Genomic DNA, 17,567 nt, shown 5'->3' with positions numbered 1-17,567 from the left:
TCCGGAAAAGCCTACTACTTTCTCATCGTCCTTTAGAAAATCGCCCACATTCGTTCCCACTCAGTAACCGAACAGTAGTAAATAATATTCAGTTCTTGCATAACCGATAATAGGATACTTCGCGCAAAAACCTAAGGCACATCACCTCCAATCTATTTGACTCAATGCGATAGTTTACTTGTACCTTTAAAAGGTAGTGTAAAAAAATAACTTTTCGAAATTTAGTAGGGAAAGCACCTCTCCAAGACTAACAGACGTTGGTTATTTTCGAGGTTGATTCATAAAGATCTCTAGACTGCTAAAACCACCAATAAGTACATATTATGAGTAAACGACCCCAAAATGCAAGTTTGAGAAATACGTGATTTTTGTGTTTTTACATAAAAGTAACGTGTTACGTCCCGACAAGAATAATGAATGGCAACTTTAGGGATCCGTTTATGGACCAATACTGCGCGTATATTTTCATCGTTTCATTGTTAAACAACTAATCTATTCACATTCATGTCCCTCTTATTATGAGTTTTATTTTGATTTATGAACTTTCATTATACGACTAACCATTCTTGAGTTATGCCCTGCCTATCACTTACTATCTCCTTTATTCACAGCCACATTTGGCTAAATCTTGTACAAAGGTTGTTTCCTATTTTGTGGTACGATGTAGTCTGTCTGTTTGGTATATAAACCCAGTATGTTTGAAATAAGGGATTCATACCAGAGGCTGAGATTCGTGTTCTGGACACGACTGGCTGGGCTAGGCAGAAAGCAGGACGATAAGTACGCTAGACTGCTCGCACGGGTTTTGTGCGTCATTGGTTCGATCGATAAATCACTGCTCTCTAGTTGGCGGTATTATCACGTTATAAGTTAACAGGGATTTCAGGCTACAAGTTATAACATAACGGGGAAATTATCACCCTTAAATGAACTCGTTTGTCAACATAGATATTTTTTTCACTCAAAATAGAGTATGTGAAGAAAACACCAAGTATATGCTTTAACCATACAGAATAAAATAACACATGTAATCTAGTTCGAAATAATAAGAATGAAGCTTTGATTCAAAAGCACATATAATACAAACTTGAGAATGAGTAGCAGGGATTAACAAAAGAATAAAGAGCCACTGTAAATTAGATCAAAAATAAATACCTAATCTACACAACAAGATAGTAAAATTAGATTTTATTTTCATACAATACAAACGTGAAATTGTTTTCGAAAAAGGAAGTGTCAAAAATACACACATATACATCACACAAAGCGTTGTTGTCGAGATCTCTCTTATTCACCTTTTTCTTTGTCATCTTTTAAATACAAAAATACAAAACTAAATGATATTAGGCCAATCATCATTGATATAGCACTACTATAATAAGGATAAGCAGCCACGAGGAATCGTTCATATTGTGTATGAGTAAATGGACGAACAGGAACCTGTGTGAGAAAAAATAAATGTATTATTCAGATCTCAGATCAGAATATTTGGGAGGGTGGATAGTGCAAAAACTAGAAAACTAAGGACTTACTTGTGTGACACTTAATAGGTGTGTATAGCCAACACGATAATAATCAACTACGAATTTGAATACTCCGTACACATCAGGTAGTTTCATAACAAGTTGGTATTCACCATCTACAAAAACGTGACGAATGGAAAATTCAGATTAGAAACATAATGTTGGTCAAATAAAATGAGAAAAAAACAACTATGTAAGTCCTTGGAGGTACACATTAGTTATAAGAGTTATATAACACTATTTTGTTGAGCACATCTATACCATACCATCACAACTAGAAAGAACTACCAAGATGAATACTATAGACATAAAAATAAAAGTTACATAAATGGTAGTAAGAAACCAAATCCAAGGAATTCGATTCCAGGGGTGAAATAAAGGAATCAAATTATAAAATATCGAAACCTAGGAATTAGATGAGTAGTGAATAAATTTGGAATATTGGGATGGATTTTGAGTCTCCATTTCCTAGTATGGATAAAATCAGCAAAAAATTTATAGACTTATACTATGATTTTATGATCCAGCCTCTAGATCTTGTTTAACCTGGTTCAATGGCAGCCAGTACAGTGTGTCAGAGTAGATGGTAGACGAGGCATATAACCCGATTACCTTAGTTGATGAAGACTTACAACCCAATTAACCAGTTTTCCATCTTTATCTCAAACTATACATTTAACCTTGGCACTACGCATACCATAAGCAAGAAATGTTTGAAGGAAATCGTGATCGAATACCTTCTTGTGCCGTTTTAAAACCATTAGGTGATCCAGAGTGAATTCCTGAGCAATATACTTCACCATAAGGTAGACTAACATCTTGTCTACAACACGGGTATCGCCAATCGGTAAGAACCGGACAGGCTTTCCGTATCCATACTGATACCAGTTATTGACCTATCACGGCTGACGAGAGTTCCAAGACAAGTGTAGTTAACAACCAGTTTACACAAGCTGAGCTAAGGAAGTGGAATCCCAAGATTTTGTTGTACGATTATAATAAATGGACATCACTAATGAGAAATATAACATTTAAATACATGCAGCGAAAGCAGTAAATTAAAATTAGGGAGGTTAGACTTAAAGCAACAAGGACTTGAAACGGAATTAACTAAACTACTGGACCTACAATAAACACTATACCCGGGCTACACCTTATATGTGTGCTTCTTTGAAGGAAACTGATGACTGAGCAAGAAGAACATGCTACAAAGTTAAATAAATGAAGATCCCATCTTAACCTCGTGGATGAACATAATTCACCAATAAAGAGTACTTTTTGTAAACCTGAAGTAGCTTATGATGAAGTTGAATCGCATTTAACACGTTAGGGACGTATGTTTCGGTAAAATCTTTGGGTAATTGGACTAAATTAATTAATGATTAAGTCTGTATTGTATCTAACAGGTTAAAGCTTCATTCTAAAAATTTACTTAGTTTGCTTTTTAAGCTATTTTGTACTTCGAAATCTTATTGTAAAAGCCGACGAACATGTTTACAGCAGGCAAAACGAGGATTTAGAAAGGATGACTAAACTAACGATTATGATACACTTTGTACTACAACGAAAAAACTTACACTACTTTTACTTGGAAGTGGCGATGAACTTCAGTTGACAAAAAACACAAAGTATTAACTATCGATAAATGTAATAATCCCTAAAATCCTCCTTATAACCAGTTTATAATTGTTCTGAGATAAAAAAAAAAGCATAAGGTTAACTATTACACAAACTTCAACTACGGAGACGAACTTCCAAAACCTAGTTTTTTCAATGATTCTAAGCTTATTATTATTCTTTTAGTCTAGCAAGTAGGAAGTAATTTTACTCTATGAACCCCAAACCCTTCAAATAAAAGGGTGATAATAAGCTTAGTATTTACTTGTTATAACTTGTATCACTTTGTGGATAGAATACAAGCACAGACAATACTGCAAAGGTTCTTATTGACGGGAATTGCACCATAAGAGTAGAGAATATGTTGCGAATTATCCCATAAAATGAGCTTGATATTCGGTGTAAGAATCATTACAAACCTATGTTTGTATATTTTGCTACTAGCACAGCAAATTAATGTCAAAAGTGAAGTTACAAATATCCAAACAAAATAATAAGCTAACTAACATACTTTTGTGTTCCATTTTCTTTCTGATAAATGGATCGATTCGCACAAACTCCAACTGGACATCGTCTGCATTGAAAGGAACCCAATTTCCGTTATCGTCTTTTGTTTCTATTTTGATGGTGTAAACAACGTCATCCAAAATTGTATACTGGCTAGGTGGGAGAGTTTCACCCACTCGGTGATGTTTCACATAAGTATGTCGCAGCTGACCACGCTCACCCAAAACCCATCGCAACAGATTGTCAGTAAGCACCTGGTTGCCACAAACAACACCCCTGTACAATAACAGACATTTAAAATGAAATAAGATCAAGTGTGAGATAATAATCGCAAAATAAGTCGAACTAACACAAGATTGGATACAGGCTAATGTACAAAACATATTTACTTAAAAAAATAAAACATATAGCCGATGTAAAATATTTCAATTTTGAAATTAAAAAGGTAATTTAACACATTCACGGCAATATTTCATGATGAGAACTACTGTACAAGATAATGGTCGCGCATACTTTATGCCAGACTCTGGAATACAGGCATATTCACCATCTAAATGTGTTGATCATTGAACTGTTGACCAAAAAGTTTCAGGTTAATCTGTCACAGAAAGACGTAAAAAGTACATCATATGACTAAAACGCCTCCGCGAAAACACTCGTACTCGGACAACACTTGAGGTGTCATCTGAAGTAACCATGTTAAATTATGTCTGTGATTAACTTCTGGCAATGACTGATCCGTGAATGTCCTAAAAGACTCGTGTTCTTTGATCACTTATGAGACGAAATTAATCATTTTTACTTTGTATCCAATATTTTGTGTACAAGAACGTTACTCAGCTAAAGTAAACTCTGTTTAGCTGGTTAGATAATTTCTCTTATAATATTAACTAGGGCATTTGCGCTTATAACAAGGTCTTGCGAGGAGCCGTCGGTTGACCACATGGTATCAGCTATCGACAAGGATTCTTTCCGACATACTAACACCTAAAACAATATTCTATAACAGTAACAGATATCTGAATTCACTAACGTCGCCTAGTTTAGTCATGATTAGAAGAAAATCTGTCAGTGTTGGAAACTAGTCATCAAGAGAATCTGTAACCTACGTAGTCATGTTAGGTAATAATTTCAACAATGAATAAAGAATTTTTAATTCTACAAATGGCGATGGGTGTTTAGATTTCATGTTTACACCCCTCCGCAAGCACTGTATCAATATTGGCTTTGGCTACTTTTTAACGTTATAAGTGTAGTTGAGCGTGTTGAATACTTAGTATGTTTTAGTTCTGCCGAACCTAAGCGATTGGTAGTGAAGAGAACCTCAATATAATCTAGGAAAACTTGTATGCTTAAAAAACAAAGTATTACTGGTATGGCCAGCAAAGAAAAAAGCAAACAGTCTTTATCTAATTCGGGAAAATTAGTTTTAGGCGATCTTGGTCAGTGATGTAGTCATTTAAGTTCATAACTCAAACCGCTTAAGGAGCATCATAATGTTTTATTCGTAATTAACGAATCATCTTAAAATCTGAGTGGCCAAAGCTATTACGATAACTGATATTAATATGCAAAATATCCACCGAGCATATTAACTTTTCTCGAACTTACTTATGAGACTCCGTTTCAACGGTTGATTCAAAGAACGAGTTCGACAAAAAATCCAACGAACCAATGAACAAGGCACGAGCATTATTTCTTGCTTGTAATGCTGTGATCAGTTGAGTGTTTGTTCCGACAGTATTTGGATAATCTATTATTGTTTTGTCTGGGTTATAGCTATAAGAAGTCTTCGATCCATGTAAGACATCAATGAGTAAAGGGTTAGTTTGATCAGCTGAAATACTATCACAGTTAAAACATATACATAGAATTACCCTATCCCACGGTATAACAAAGGTGCACCAACTTTCCCCCCAGTTATCACATTGCTCTTGACTAGGTTATTTACAGGCACAGTGATTAAAGAGTGCTATGAATATTAATGTATTATAAAAACTTACTAAACCATCATCTCTTTTGTCGAAATTGAAATGGTCGATAACAAGGGTGTTTTCTTCATCAAACTCCACCCCGCATTCACTTCCTAACTCTCGAATAGATTCACCTACATTGGGGCCAGCGACTACAACGAGGTTCCCGCCATCGTCGATAAAATTGGTTATTTCTCTAACGCTTAATGTACCCCCAAACTCTAGTATTATAAATTAGCGATAAACTGGACGCACCGCTAACAGATGGGGCTAAAATAATTAGACCCGAGTATAAATATTCCCCAAGGTATTTTAGTGAAATAGATGACTCGTCAGCAAGTTTCGTGGTCAAGTTATAACCCCTGTCTAATTCATATTATAACTCTATTCGAACTTACTTGTTAACATATCTAAAAAAGTTGAATGAGTCTCCTTAATATACACATTTTCCAGAAGCACTAGTAGATTTTTCGATTTATCTTCATAACTAGCCACAAAAGGTGAAAATAATAGCGGCAGTAAGAGCAACCACATTATTTGAATAATGACGTTGTACCGGCGCCAAGCTGACGTACGCAAAGACCTATGTTCAAAACTCAATGGTATAGTGACTTCTAACGTTATTGAGTAAAAGATAAGAATAAAAAGTCACTTGAGACTTATTTTTAAAACGTTAAAGTTGATTCTTTTATAGCAGGGCACACAAATCCTCACTCTCATCGTTCAGGAACATAGTGTATTAGTAGGAAACAATAATTTCGGCTAAAAGATCTATCGATACTACTGAACCATATGTAAGCGTTTTACTTTTCTCTTGAGGGCGTCAGTTGCCGATAACATCGCTATCAGTTCTGGAATTAAATCCTTCTGCTCACAGAAACTAGTTTGAAAAGGACTCACTCGCGGGAAGGACTCTAACCACCAAAACCACCCGAGGCTGCTTCGTGTTACACTTAAGAATGCTTCCGACGTAGAGGACGTCCTGATAGCGAGTCACTTACCGAAATCCGATAGGAACGTACGAATACTGCCCGACATACCGTATTCTGAACGAAATCTCGTCCGGAACATCCCTAAGGAATCTCGCGAGGCGTTTTTGCGCGGAAGAAATATCATTGTGCAAGGTGTACCGTAAAATATGGACACAACTCAAGCTAGCTCTGATATTCGGGAATGGAAATTCGTCAAGCATTCCTTGAAACTCAAGATCATACTGGCCCAACAGGTGACGAGAATAGCCAAGAGAGACGGAGACTCTGGACCCCGGCTATTGAAGATAACCTTCCCCTCCTCCCACATGGCGACTGCAACTCTGGAAGCATTGCGTGCCAACAAACGTCGGTTGCCAACTGGCATCCATATGCATCCAGATAGGCCCTACGACAGCAGGATCAAGCATAAACGAAAGCGGGAGCTGACAATTCCACTCGTGGACTGTCTTGATCATAAAAAAAACGTGTAAAGGACAGGAACTACCAACTCGTTAAACATTGTATAGATAGGCTACCTGTCCACCCACGCAAGGCTCATATAGACACACAGGAAGAAGCTCACGCGTTCCAAATTGAAAGCATAAACTGCTTATACACGAACGCCGAGAGTTTGCCAAACAAATTGGATGAGCTATGTGATCTTAGCTACGCTAATGATGCTCATCTGATAGGAATATCCGAAACTTGGATAACGTCTCAGTTTACGGACCAGGAGCTAGCAATACCCGGAATGTCTTTATTTCGCGACGACAGGAAAACAGGAATGGGGGGTGGGGTAGCTTTATACATACGGTCATGCCTGGAGGCGCATCAACTTCATAACCGAGAGTTTCTCAATCTTGATGAGTCAGTATGGTGCTAAGCAAGATTGTCTACCACCTCGAGGTGTCTGGTCGGAGTCATCTACAGGAAGCCCACTGCCGACACCGAGTATGACAATCGTTTGCTGGAAGGATTAACCCGCTCTACGCGTCTCGGATTCCCTCATATCCTGATTTTAGGGGACTTCAATCTTCCTAGAATCAATTTCGCGGAACACAAGTACATTGGAGGTGACAACTCTACTGAAGCTCTGTTCTTCAACCTCATCGATGACCTGGGATTATTCGAAATTGTGAAGTCGGCAACTCGTTGGAGAAACAGTCAGACACTGTTGACCTTAGACTGGGTATTCACAAATGAAGAATTCCTAGTCGACGACCTCTCAATCCTGGCTCCTCTGGGAAAAAGTGATCACGCCGTCCTATCCTTCAGTTTTGTCAACCAAACTGATCTAAGATATCTCACTAACAACAGGCGCTGGAACTTCAAACAGTTGAGTGTGTTAGCTTTACATGACTATCTACAATAGGTGGATTGGGATGTTCACCCTCAACTTGAAGTGGATGCTCATTGGGATTTCTTACTGCACACGATCTTATGTGCTACTGAGCATTCAGTTCCTCAAATGGTCCCAAAAAGCTACAAACAACCTCCGATCATCAAGAACCGCACTCTTCGTTTGCTAAGCCACAAAAGGTACTGTTGGGCCGAAAAAGAATTTGGTAAATACTAATAAGATGTTATCCTTATTCCTTAAGAATAAGTCAGGTTTCCTCTTAAAGAACTCCTGGGAAGTCGCTTGGACTAGCTCAAACGGCAGCGAATTCCAGCATTTGACAACTTTTAAGGGGTGGAAGATGTGTCTGCAGTCTGTTCTGCTATGTTGAGTCTCCAGTTTCTAGGTGTTACCTCTTAGGTTAGTATTGTGACTGAGCTAAAGTAGGTGTTTAAGAGGATGACGAGAAGCGTTAAGGATGCTGTAAGTAATAAGAAGGTCACGTCTAAAACACCTATACTGTAACGGGTAAAGGTTAAGTGATTGGAGGCGCTCTTCATAATGTTTGAATTTGAGTCCCCGAACTGATTTCGTGGCTAGCCGTTGGATACGTTTCAGAGTGTTCTTATCTTTTTGGAGGGAGGGAGGAAATACTATGTTTCCGTACACCAAATGGGGAAGAATAAAACTGTTGAAGATTATGTGCAGTTAGCTTAAGACTTCAAATTGTGGGGCACCAGCACTCCTAGATCTTTTTCAACCTGGGATACCTCTAGAGGGGAGTTGCCTAAGTTGTAACTGTAGTCTGCAGCATGGATTACTTTACACCTTGAAGTGCTAAAGGTAAATCCGTTGTCATCTGCCCAACTTTGAAGCCGATTTAGATCCTCCTGAAGTGCCAATTCATCTTCATGGTTACGTAATCTCGAGAGTATCATATCATCAGCGAAAAGTAATAAATCTGACAATACCTGTTGTAGATGATCGCTTATATAAATCAAGAAAAGAAGAGGTTCTAGTGCTGAACCCTGGGGGACTCCACCAGGACATTCCATAACCTGAGAGGATTTGAGGTTAACCTTGACCTTAAAATGTCGATTTTTTGGATATGAAGTTAGCCAGTCAATTAAAGGTGATTTGCTACCTATTCATTTGAGCATATTGACAAGGCATATATGGTTGACTCTATCAAAAGCTTCTAAGAAGTTAAGTTAATGATGTCAACCTTCCCCTTGCGATCAAGGATAGTTGTCCATCTGTCCACCGCAGTCAGCAGGTTATTTATACAAGAGTGAATTTTTCTGAAACCATGCTATTATGGTGAGAAAAAATTTATGGATAATAAATAGTCGTGTATACCATCGCATATCAGGGACACCATAATTCTTTAAAATTGATGTGATGTGAGCCAGCTCCCAACTTTCTATTAATTTGCTTCGGCTTGACTAATGCGAGAACATCACACTAAGCGGTGTGGCCAAGACTCAAGCTGCTCCCCTCAATATAGTAGAATGAACCATATCTAGATCAGAAGTGTTTTTTTTGGTACTACCGTCTCCGCTACACCAGGTGAGCGCTCAGGCTCACTTCCGAAAGTCCGGTGGAGTTGCAGATGAAGCCTTCATCAATAAAGTTAGTGTAAGTCTGTTGAAATGTCTGAGAGTACTGTTCAGCCAGAAGTTTGGTGGCATCACCGTCGTTGTCGGGCGGGTCATTAGGACCTAGTGGTCGGGAAACTCCAGTTTTGGCTTGCTGAAGGGAGGCTGCATGACAGAATAAGCTTCTCGGATTGGAAAATAAATTTGTCGATAAGTTTTATCTGGTACCAAAGCCTTTCCTCTCTTACTGCCTTTGTGCATATGTTCCTCATTCGTTTGAATTCCCGGTATGCGCCGTTGTTATCAGTTCGTTTGTATTCCACCAAGTAGTGCCTTTTATGGCTTAGCAAACGAAGAGTGCGGTTCTCGATGACTGTAGATTGCTTGTGGATTTTGGGGACTGTTTAAGGAACTAAATGCTTTGTAGCACATAAGATCGTGTGCAGTGAGAAATTCCAATGGGCATCCACATGAAATTGAGATTTACTTCCCAGTCCACTTCCTGTTGATTGTCCTGTAAAGCTGACGCATTCAACTGTCTGAAATTCCACCCCCTGTTGTCGGTTAGATGTCTTAGCTCAGTTTCGCTGGTGAAGTTGAAGGCTATGACGGCATGGTCGCTTATCCCCAGGGGAACCAGGATTGAGAGGTGATCGTCTAGGAGTTCTTTGTTTGTAAATACCCAGTCTAAGGTCACCAGCGTCTGACTGTTTCTCCAACGAGTTGCCGATTTGACATTTTCGATTAGTCCCAGATCCTCAGTGAGGTTGAAGAATCGAGCTTCAGTGGAGTTTTCACCTCCAATGTACTTGTGTTCCGTGAAATTGATTCTAGGAAGATAGAAGTCCTCTAGAATTAGGATGTGAGTGAATCCGAGACTATTAGAGCGAGATAATCCTTCCAGCATACGATTGTCATACTCGATGTCAGCCGCGGGCTCCCTGTAGTTGACCCCGACTAGACACATCAAGGTGGTAGACAATCTTGCTGAGCATCATATGAATTCATCAAGATTGATAAACTCTTGATTGTGCACTTCGTGTACCTCCAGGTAAGATCGCAAGTATAAAGCCACTCCAACCCACCCATTCTTTTTTCTGTCATTGTGAAACAAAGACATCTTGGTATTGCTAGCCCCTGGTCCGCGAATTGACAAGATATCCATGTTTCAGATCTTCCTATAAGATGAGTATTATTGGCATTAATTAGCCCACACAGCCCATCCATTTTATGTAGTAAACTCGCAACGTTCATATGTAGGCAGTTTATCCTCAATTTGAACTTGTGAGCTTCCCCGTCCTGTTTATTTTTACGAGACTTATGTGAATAGACAGGTAACCTGTCTTCACAGGATTTTCTGAGTTAGTAGCCCTTGTCTTTTCTACGTTTTTTTCGATCTGGACAGTCCACAGTCAGCTCCAACTTGTATCTGTGCCTGATTCTGGCATTGTGTGGCCTATCCGGATGCATATGGATTCCAGTTGGCAACCGACGTCTGTTGGCACGAAATGCTTCGAGAGTTGCAGCCGCCATTTGGGAAGATGTGAAGGTATTCTTCGTCAGTCAAGGTTTAAAATTCCCGCCCTTCTACGCTAGTTTCACCACTTGTTAAGGCAATATATTTTTGAGCTTCAAGGACTGCTTGATGAATTCCCATTCCCAAATATCAGAGTTAGTATGGTTAAAATCCATATTTTGAGGCACACATTGCACAATGATATTTCTTCCACGGAAAAACTTCTTGCGAAATTCCTTAGTAATATTCCTGATGAGATTGCGCTCAGAATGCGGTATACAAGACAGTATCTTCAAGCTCTCACCCCATTTCCGTAAATGACCAGTCAGTAACACATCCTCTACGTCGGCAGCATTAATAGACGTTACTCGAAGTAGTCTAGGGTTATTTTGATGCTTGGAGTCCTTTCTCCGAACGAGCCGTGTGATCATCAAAGTGTCTTAAGAAGTTCGAGCTTCGTGTTAAACTCTTCCCAGAGAGTTCTGTCATTTTTGTTATGCAGACTGAGGGGAAGGCCAGGGTTGTCTTTAAGGTTCATGATTATGAGAGAATCATCGCAAACCGTAGTTGTTTTCCCAGGTCTTCGGGTATATTCATGTTGAGGACCTTGTTGTTTGGCGGCTGAAGTGCGTTTCAGATTCCTGTGGTCTTTGTTGACTGGTTGGACAGTCTTATGGGTTGACTGTACGGCTAAATCACCAGTTGATTTCACCACAACGCTTGGGATGTTCTGCTTCTTAGAAGGTCGCATACGGTGATTTTTAACTTGGTTGACGGGGTCCAATCACCTACAGAGTTTTTGGGAACCACCGTTGCATTCAAGGATCCTGTGCTGGGGGACCCAGGATTACTTAGGGAATCTAGTGCCGTCAGTATTATAATGGTGCTGAGTTTCGGCATGTTCTCACTAGTATCATTATGTGTCTTCACTGATTCTTCGTTTGTTTACCCGTTTTAGGACTGCCTTTTCTCAGAATTGCTGACGACTTTTTCCGTTGACCTGCCAAAATGATGTTGCTCAGCAAAACCTAAGCATCCATATTCACCTACGATCCGACCTACTGAGTCTGTTGTAAGCAGTCACCGTAAGATCTGTGCATACTTCTCAGAACCAACCTTTTTAATTGTCACATTGCGTGCCAGAGATAACAGCCAAAAGGCATGCGGGTCGCTCGCATGAATTCTTCAAGGTTATGGTGATACAAATTGCTTAACAGATTCTAGAAAAAGTCGGCGACTGTAAAACAACAGTCAGTACACTAAAAACGAGTGATACACAAGGTTAAGATAAACTAAAACTAGCCTCGGAGTGAACTGAAAAGCTGAGTAGTAAACAGAGGCAAAACCCGAGTCAACTACTAACTCAGGTGAAACTCAGAAAGAAAAGTAATCTACCAAACGTTAACCTCATGATAGGTTCCTTGGATCAAAAGCGGTACTTTTGTTGAGCAAGAACACAGCAAAAGCTTGAGAAATGCAAATCACGTTGGGACCAAACTTCCCGTTAGTAAAGTGCTCCTTAGTCAAGCCTATTAATTTATACAGGCATCGGGATAAATACTGATCTGAAGATATCTTTGTTCTATTTCCATATATCCACTAAAACTCACTAGGCTTCTACATTTTGAAGGAATGCACCAATGGCGTAGAATTGGCGCCATACAAACATAACGCTATACCGTCCTAGTGATGGTTGATCGTGGTGGTGCGTCGGGTTCTCCCGTTATGCACTCCAGATCGCGTGCTGATCGTCCTCGAAAAAGGTTGGGGTTGCGCACTTAATTCGTTTTGTCAAGTGTTTACTTCTTTCATGCACAGCTAGCCATATCTTTCGTTTAAGAAGTCGCAGAAGTGCAACCCCAGGATGATTAAATAAGTACGAATGATTTATTAGTCTGATGTCTACATCAACCTGAACTTAAGTACCTGTATTGAATCTTTTCAGGCACCGAAATAGTAGCAGTGCCTCAAGTCAAACCAGTTCTCCTGGTTCATTTTTAGTCAGTGAAATCAAACGCAATGGGCGAAATGAAGAGATTCGTAGGCGTGACGAACAGAGAGCTGAAGAAGACCGGATATTGTAAGTTCATCATAGCCAAGCTATGCCTTTTTAAATGGTTCGAGTCTTTCCAAGTTCAATTTTTCTTATTCTGCTATTTACATACTAGTCCTGTAGTTGATTGGCATCAAGTACTAAGAAAAACCAAGAACCAAGCATCTGCCTGTTTATAATCTAAAAGATGGTGGAGTCTAAATGTCTTATGACCTAATAAGTCAATTCACACGGCAACCTGTTAGTACTCAAGTGTATGATACGGTCGGGGAGCATCCTGCGGAATTTCTTAAACCTGAATAGTGTAATCTTCGGGAACTCGGTCACCAAGGATGACAAGGTACACCGTGGGTTTGGCAAAGTATTTTAACTCGTAGAAAATCTCAAAATACATGCTTGTTAGTTTCATCGCTTGTTTTTTTAGATAGGACTGAATTTTTTAAAAATCTACGTCTTCATTCCAGTTCAAGCATCCATAAACTCGTATCAAATGTATTAACACACTAGAAACTTCCAAAATCACAAATTTTCCTACTAACACGTACTAGGGTTAACCCTGAATAATTGCTGTTTTGCTTCGCATTAAAATGAATCGAGGAATTTCATACAATAATTTTACTTAACGATAGACATTACAATATTATTATCTGGTCGCCAGGCGGTTTCACGTTCTCAATGTAAATGTTTTGCAATCTTCATCAATATATATTGTCTAGTCAAACCTTATTTTCAACTTTTATCGTCTTACAGACGTCAACGGTGGGCAGAATCCAAACTTCTTGAAGAGGAAGTCGCTCGACGCCTGGAGCGTTACTTGGACTCTGAGCTTGCAAAGTTACTTGTGTTACGAAGAGTCCAGTTTAATGCCGAAATTGAACGACGAGTGGAGGCTGAACGTACTGAGGTATTACGTCGAAGAGCTGAAGAAGCTGAACGTAAAGCTAAAGAAGAAGCTGAGGCATTGCAACGACGCGAAGTACGTTTTCTTATATAACGTCTGACATAATGACTGGTTTTCCTGTTCCATATGTCTAGATGAGGCTCTAAATAAAGGTGAAATCATTAGAATTACAGTTTAAATTATTAGGCCATAAATCAAGTCTGAAAGAGTAGATACCGATGTATGACTGCTCCGAACGAAATAGTTACAAGCTTTGAAATAACTCTTCAATAATTGCAGCCATGTGATTAAGGACGAAAGTAATTGTGTTGGTTTACATTATTTAGACATCGTCTTTATAGTTCATGAGATAAAAAGATTACGGGTAGTTTGAAAATTCAAAAGATTAGTCTTAGCCATCAAGTCTGTGGGGTTGACAGTCAGGTTATCAAGGTTGTATCTAAACTTAGTATCTAGTACGTAGTCAGTCATAAGCAATGTAGAGCCTGATACGCGTACATTGATTCGAGTTGTCACACCATAGCTCAGTAAAATGAGCAGTCGGATGGTATCACTACCCTAAATTTTAAGTATGGCTTATGGCTGACTACGTAGACCTGTACTTAATTACTGAGTAATCGAATGAATTAAATAACTTTTACCGGCACAATGGTAAACTGGCTCGAGTTTTTACGTAACAAAAAGTACAGTACGAAATTTTAAAATGACTAAAGCAAAGAAAAATATAATGTTACTATAAAGATTTACTTTATTTGGACGAATGGGCATAGAATACATATGCTCCACACAAGCCACTTGATTTGTGTGTGGACTGTTATAATGCTCGGGTGGCCAAATCGAAGCAGGTGATTTTCTTAAGGAGCCACACCCGGAACCTCCGACCTAAAGGTTTAATCCACAAGGTAGTGGAGCAACGTCAGGAGATGCAGTCCCATGGTAGCCCGTGACCAACTACAGGCTCATACGCCATTCGTTCCATCAGGATCCTGAAGCCAATGTGCATCATTGGTTTGGAGTCAGAGTTTTTTAAATCCCCCTCCGTATCCACCAACCCGGTTAGAGCGCCGTATATTCGCTTTTCGTCCTCAATTTCGTAAACAACACCCTCTCCACGAGAAGGCAGTGAGTAGGACTTCCTTGGCAGTGATTGTATGCATGTGGCCATGTGAGAGCATTTCGAGAGCTGACTCTCCCTACTCCTAGCCGTACCAGGGCATTTGGGGTCTTACTTTATATGATCTGAACCGACATTGAATGAAGCTGAATGCGCGTAACCAGTGGTCACTGTATCCTTTGTTCATAAGGCGAACTAGTATATGTTTCAATGTTGCTTTTTCACTTTAAATCATGTTTCTTTGCCAACATAGGAAGAAGAAAAGCGACTAAAAGAGGTCAGTGAGCGTCTCGCTCAAGAGAGGGAACGGGAACTCGAAGAACAAAGACGTTTGGAAGTACGTATTCTCCCAGTGGTGTTTTTGTATATTTTTCAAAAGTTATGGGCGTCGTTTATAAATTAACGTATCTTGTCAAAGTTATTAGAAAAGCAAGGACTTTTTGGACAACCGTTTTACAACTACAGAAAGATTTGTTTTATCAATTGTCCTGATAGTTTTAAATATTGAACTGAGCGTATCAGCTTCCTCTTACTGAATTATCGGAGGTTGTGAACAGTCGACACTTGACCTCAGTACATTCGACCAATAAGCTTTTCGATTATCATAATTTGTTTTTGTTATTATAACGAAAAATTTGTCTTGGTTAAATTATAGGTATTCTAGACTAGCAGTTTTATCACATTCGTTCTAAGAACTGAGTGTAGATGATGTTTAGTTTACTGCCGTCTTTAAACTTGGACCTAACGTTCTTTAAGGTCACATTGATCATGACCGGTAAATAGCCACTTAATTCAGTCCACTTCTCTAACCCAAACAACTGTTATGCTTCTTTGTAAAATAATACACTACTTCACTTGTTATTTTCAAACTCAGCTAAACGTCCACTAACCAAAGATAAAGTTGCTTCGATGTTGTACAAAACTGGATCATTCAAACAAAACATACGTTGTCCATCAATCCAGTCACCATATTTCATAATACAATGGAAAGAAGTCATTACGAAAAATTTCAATGGTGCTAGTTAAATTAAGATAAGTATTAGGTGCGTCCACGCTAACAGCGTCCATCATGAATAAAAATGCCCTAATTACTTTAGCAAATACAAGCGGACAACTCTATCAGTTTATTTATTTTATACATATTGAATTCAACCAGGGATATTTACTCCCTGGTTTCACTATCTGCGAGCAGTACTTAAGTGTCTATACTATCATATTATCTTCCCAAAGAAAACACATGGAGTTAATGTGTTTATTCAGTTTAACAAGTTAACATCTTACTAACAGGAAAGGTTTCTTACCACAATTCAACCCTGTCATCATTCTTAATACACTTTATACGTATAATTCAGCTTTAAATATGGGTTTGTAGTTTATGTGACGGAAATGTTTTTTTCATTAAGACTTGAGCGTAAATTTCATGAATCAGAAATTCTATCTTCATTTTCCTGGAATTTATTGTTAAACATTGGAGAATCGACCCTTTAATTCTGTGGGATCGTTTGACTTTCTCGAAACACAAAATCAAATTCCAGCCATTAACATTTTCGGACCCCACTCTGCAACATCTCATGGTGTTACTTGTTATAGGCGTCGTAATGCATCAGTTGGATTTGCCGTCTAATCTGCTAACTATGGTATGTAACCTTGGAGAAACTAACAACCTAATCTTTGCATTGTGATTTTTGGTGAAATGTTCTATTTACCTTAAATTACATGTCAGAGTACAAATATTATAAATTTAGAGTACTATAAGGAAAGCAATTTTTTATTAACTTTTCTGTATAGGAAGAAGCTGAGCGCAAACGATGTGAAGCAGAATTACGTGAACTCGAAGAACGTCAGCGACGCGAAGCTGAAGAGCTCCAACGTATCAAAAGAGAACAAGAAATTATTCTAAATAAAAAGCGAATTCGACCAAAGTTATCGTTTACACTAAAGAAGTGAATATGTTTCCTTTCCCTCTTTCACGTCAAGTCTATAACTTTATTATTTTCTCTTATTATGCTTGATTTTCCACATTTCATTATTTTCTAAACTTTAATAACTTGAAATACATGCACATACACATACATTTAAGTCACTTTCAACTGTTTATTTGTTGTTACACCTTGTGGAAAGGCTCAAGTCTTATTAACCAAACATGTTTAGTTATCTGTGTATATACGTTGTGCTTCTTCCATTCTCGGTTAATTTCATTGTGTATTTGTGAATCTTTACACTCTTCAATTTTTTATCGTGTTTACAGTCTTATTTTGTACATAAATTATGCAGTTTTTAAAATGATTTGACAAATTGAAAATAAGTCGTACGTTTGTGATTTCCTACTGTATTCCTTAAAAGATATTTTGTATTGTTATATTTCTCTAAGCTCTTAACAGGAAGCAAATTCTGTTTCTTGTTTGATGTTAAAACATCTTAAAAACACTACTCACGTTTTTGAAAATAGTTAACT

The 17,567-nt window shown here is 38.5% G+C and overlaps 2 protein-coding genes across 2 annotated transcripts; one reads left to right on the top strand and one right to left on the bottom strand.

Moving 5' to 3' along the window:
* Positions 1–940: 940 nt before the first annotated feature.
* On the bottom strand, positions 941–6,197 carry Smp_035470 (putative dolichyl-diphosphooligosaccharide-protein glycosyltransferase). The gene is made up of 8 exons (XM_018793337.1): positions 6,019–6,197; positions 5,876–5,986; positions 5,651–5,841; positions 5,525–5,619; positions 5,259–5,492; positions 3,652–3,923; positions 1,533–1,639; positions 941–1,440 (listed from the first exon to the last, which is right to left on the bottom strand). Exons 1-8 carry the CDS (start codon positions 6,152–6,154, stop codon positions 1,288–1,290), a joined length of 1,299 nt encoding a protein of 432 aa, XP_018647860.1. The 5' UTR covers positions 6,155–6,197; the 3' UTR covers positions 941–1,287.
* A 6,536-nt stretch (positions 6,198–12,733) lies between these two features.
* Positions 12,734–17,059, top strand: Smp_035480 (hypothetical protein; the record flags this gene model as incomplete). Its single annotated transcript, XM_018793336.1, has 5 exons — positions 12,734–12,807; positions 12,990–13,124; positions 13,848–14,073; positions 15,366–15,449; positions 16,901–17,059. 5 exons carry the CDS (start codon positions 12,734–12,736, stop codon positions 17,057–17,059), a joined length of 678 nt encoding a protein of 225 aa, XP_018647859.1.
* Positions 17,060–17,567: the final 508 nt, after the last annotated feature.

The sequence above is a fragment of the Schistosoma mansoni genome, chromosome 1 (assembly GCF_000237925.1).
Source record: "Schistosoma mansoni strain Puerto Rico chromosome 1, complete genome".
Lineage (NCBI taxonomy): Eukaryota > Metazoa > Platyhelminthes > Trematoda > Strigeidida > Schistosomatidae > Schistosoma > Schistosoma mansoni.
The sequence above is the reverse complement of the archived record's forward strand: the minus strand, read 5'-3'. Positions and strand labels throughout refer to the sequence as shown.

What these genes read in the sequence shown, in the direction of transcription:
- Smp_035470 (XM_018793337.1), bottom strand. Translation starts at nt 6,154, where the DNA reads ATGTGGTTGCTCTTACTGCCGCTATTATTTTCACCTTTTGTGGCTAGT. An exon ending in TTTTTTAGATATGTTAACAA is followed by an intron (nt 5,987 to 6,018) that starts GTAAGTTCGAAT and finishes AATATGAATTAG; the next exon opens with ACAGGGGTTATAACTTGACC. An exon ending in TTTAGCCCCATCTGTTAGCG is followed by an intron (nt 5,842 to 5,875) that starts GTGCGTCCAGTT and finishes TTATAATACTAG; the next exon opens with AGTTTGGGGGTACATTAAGC.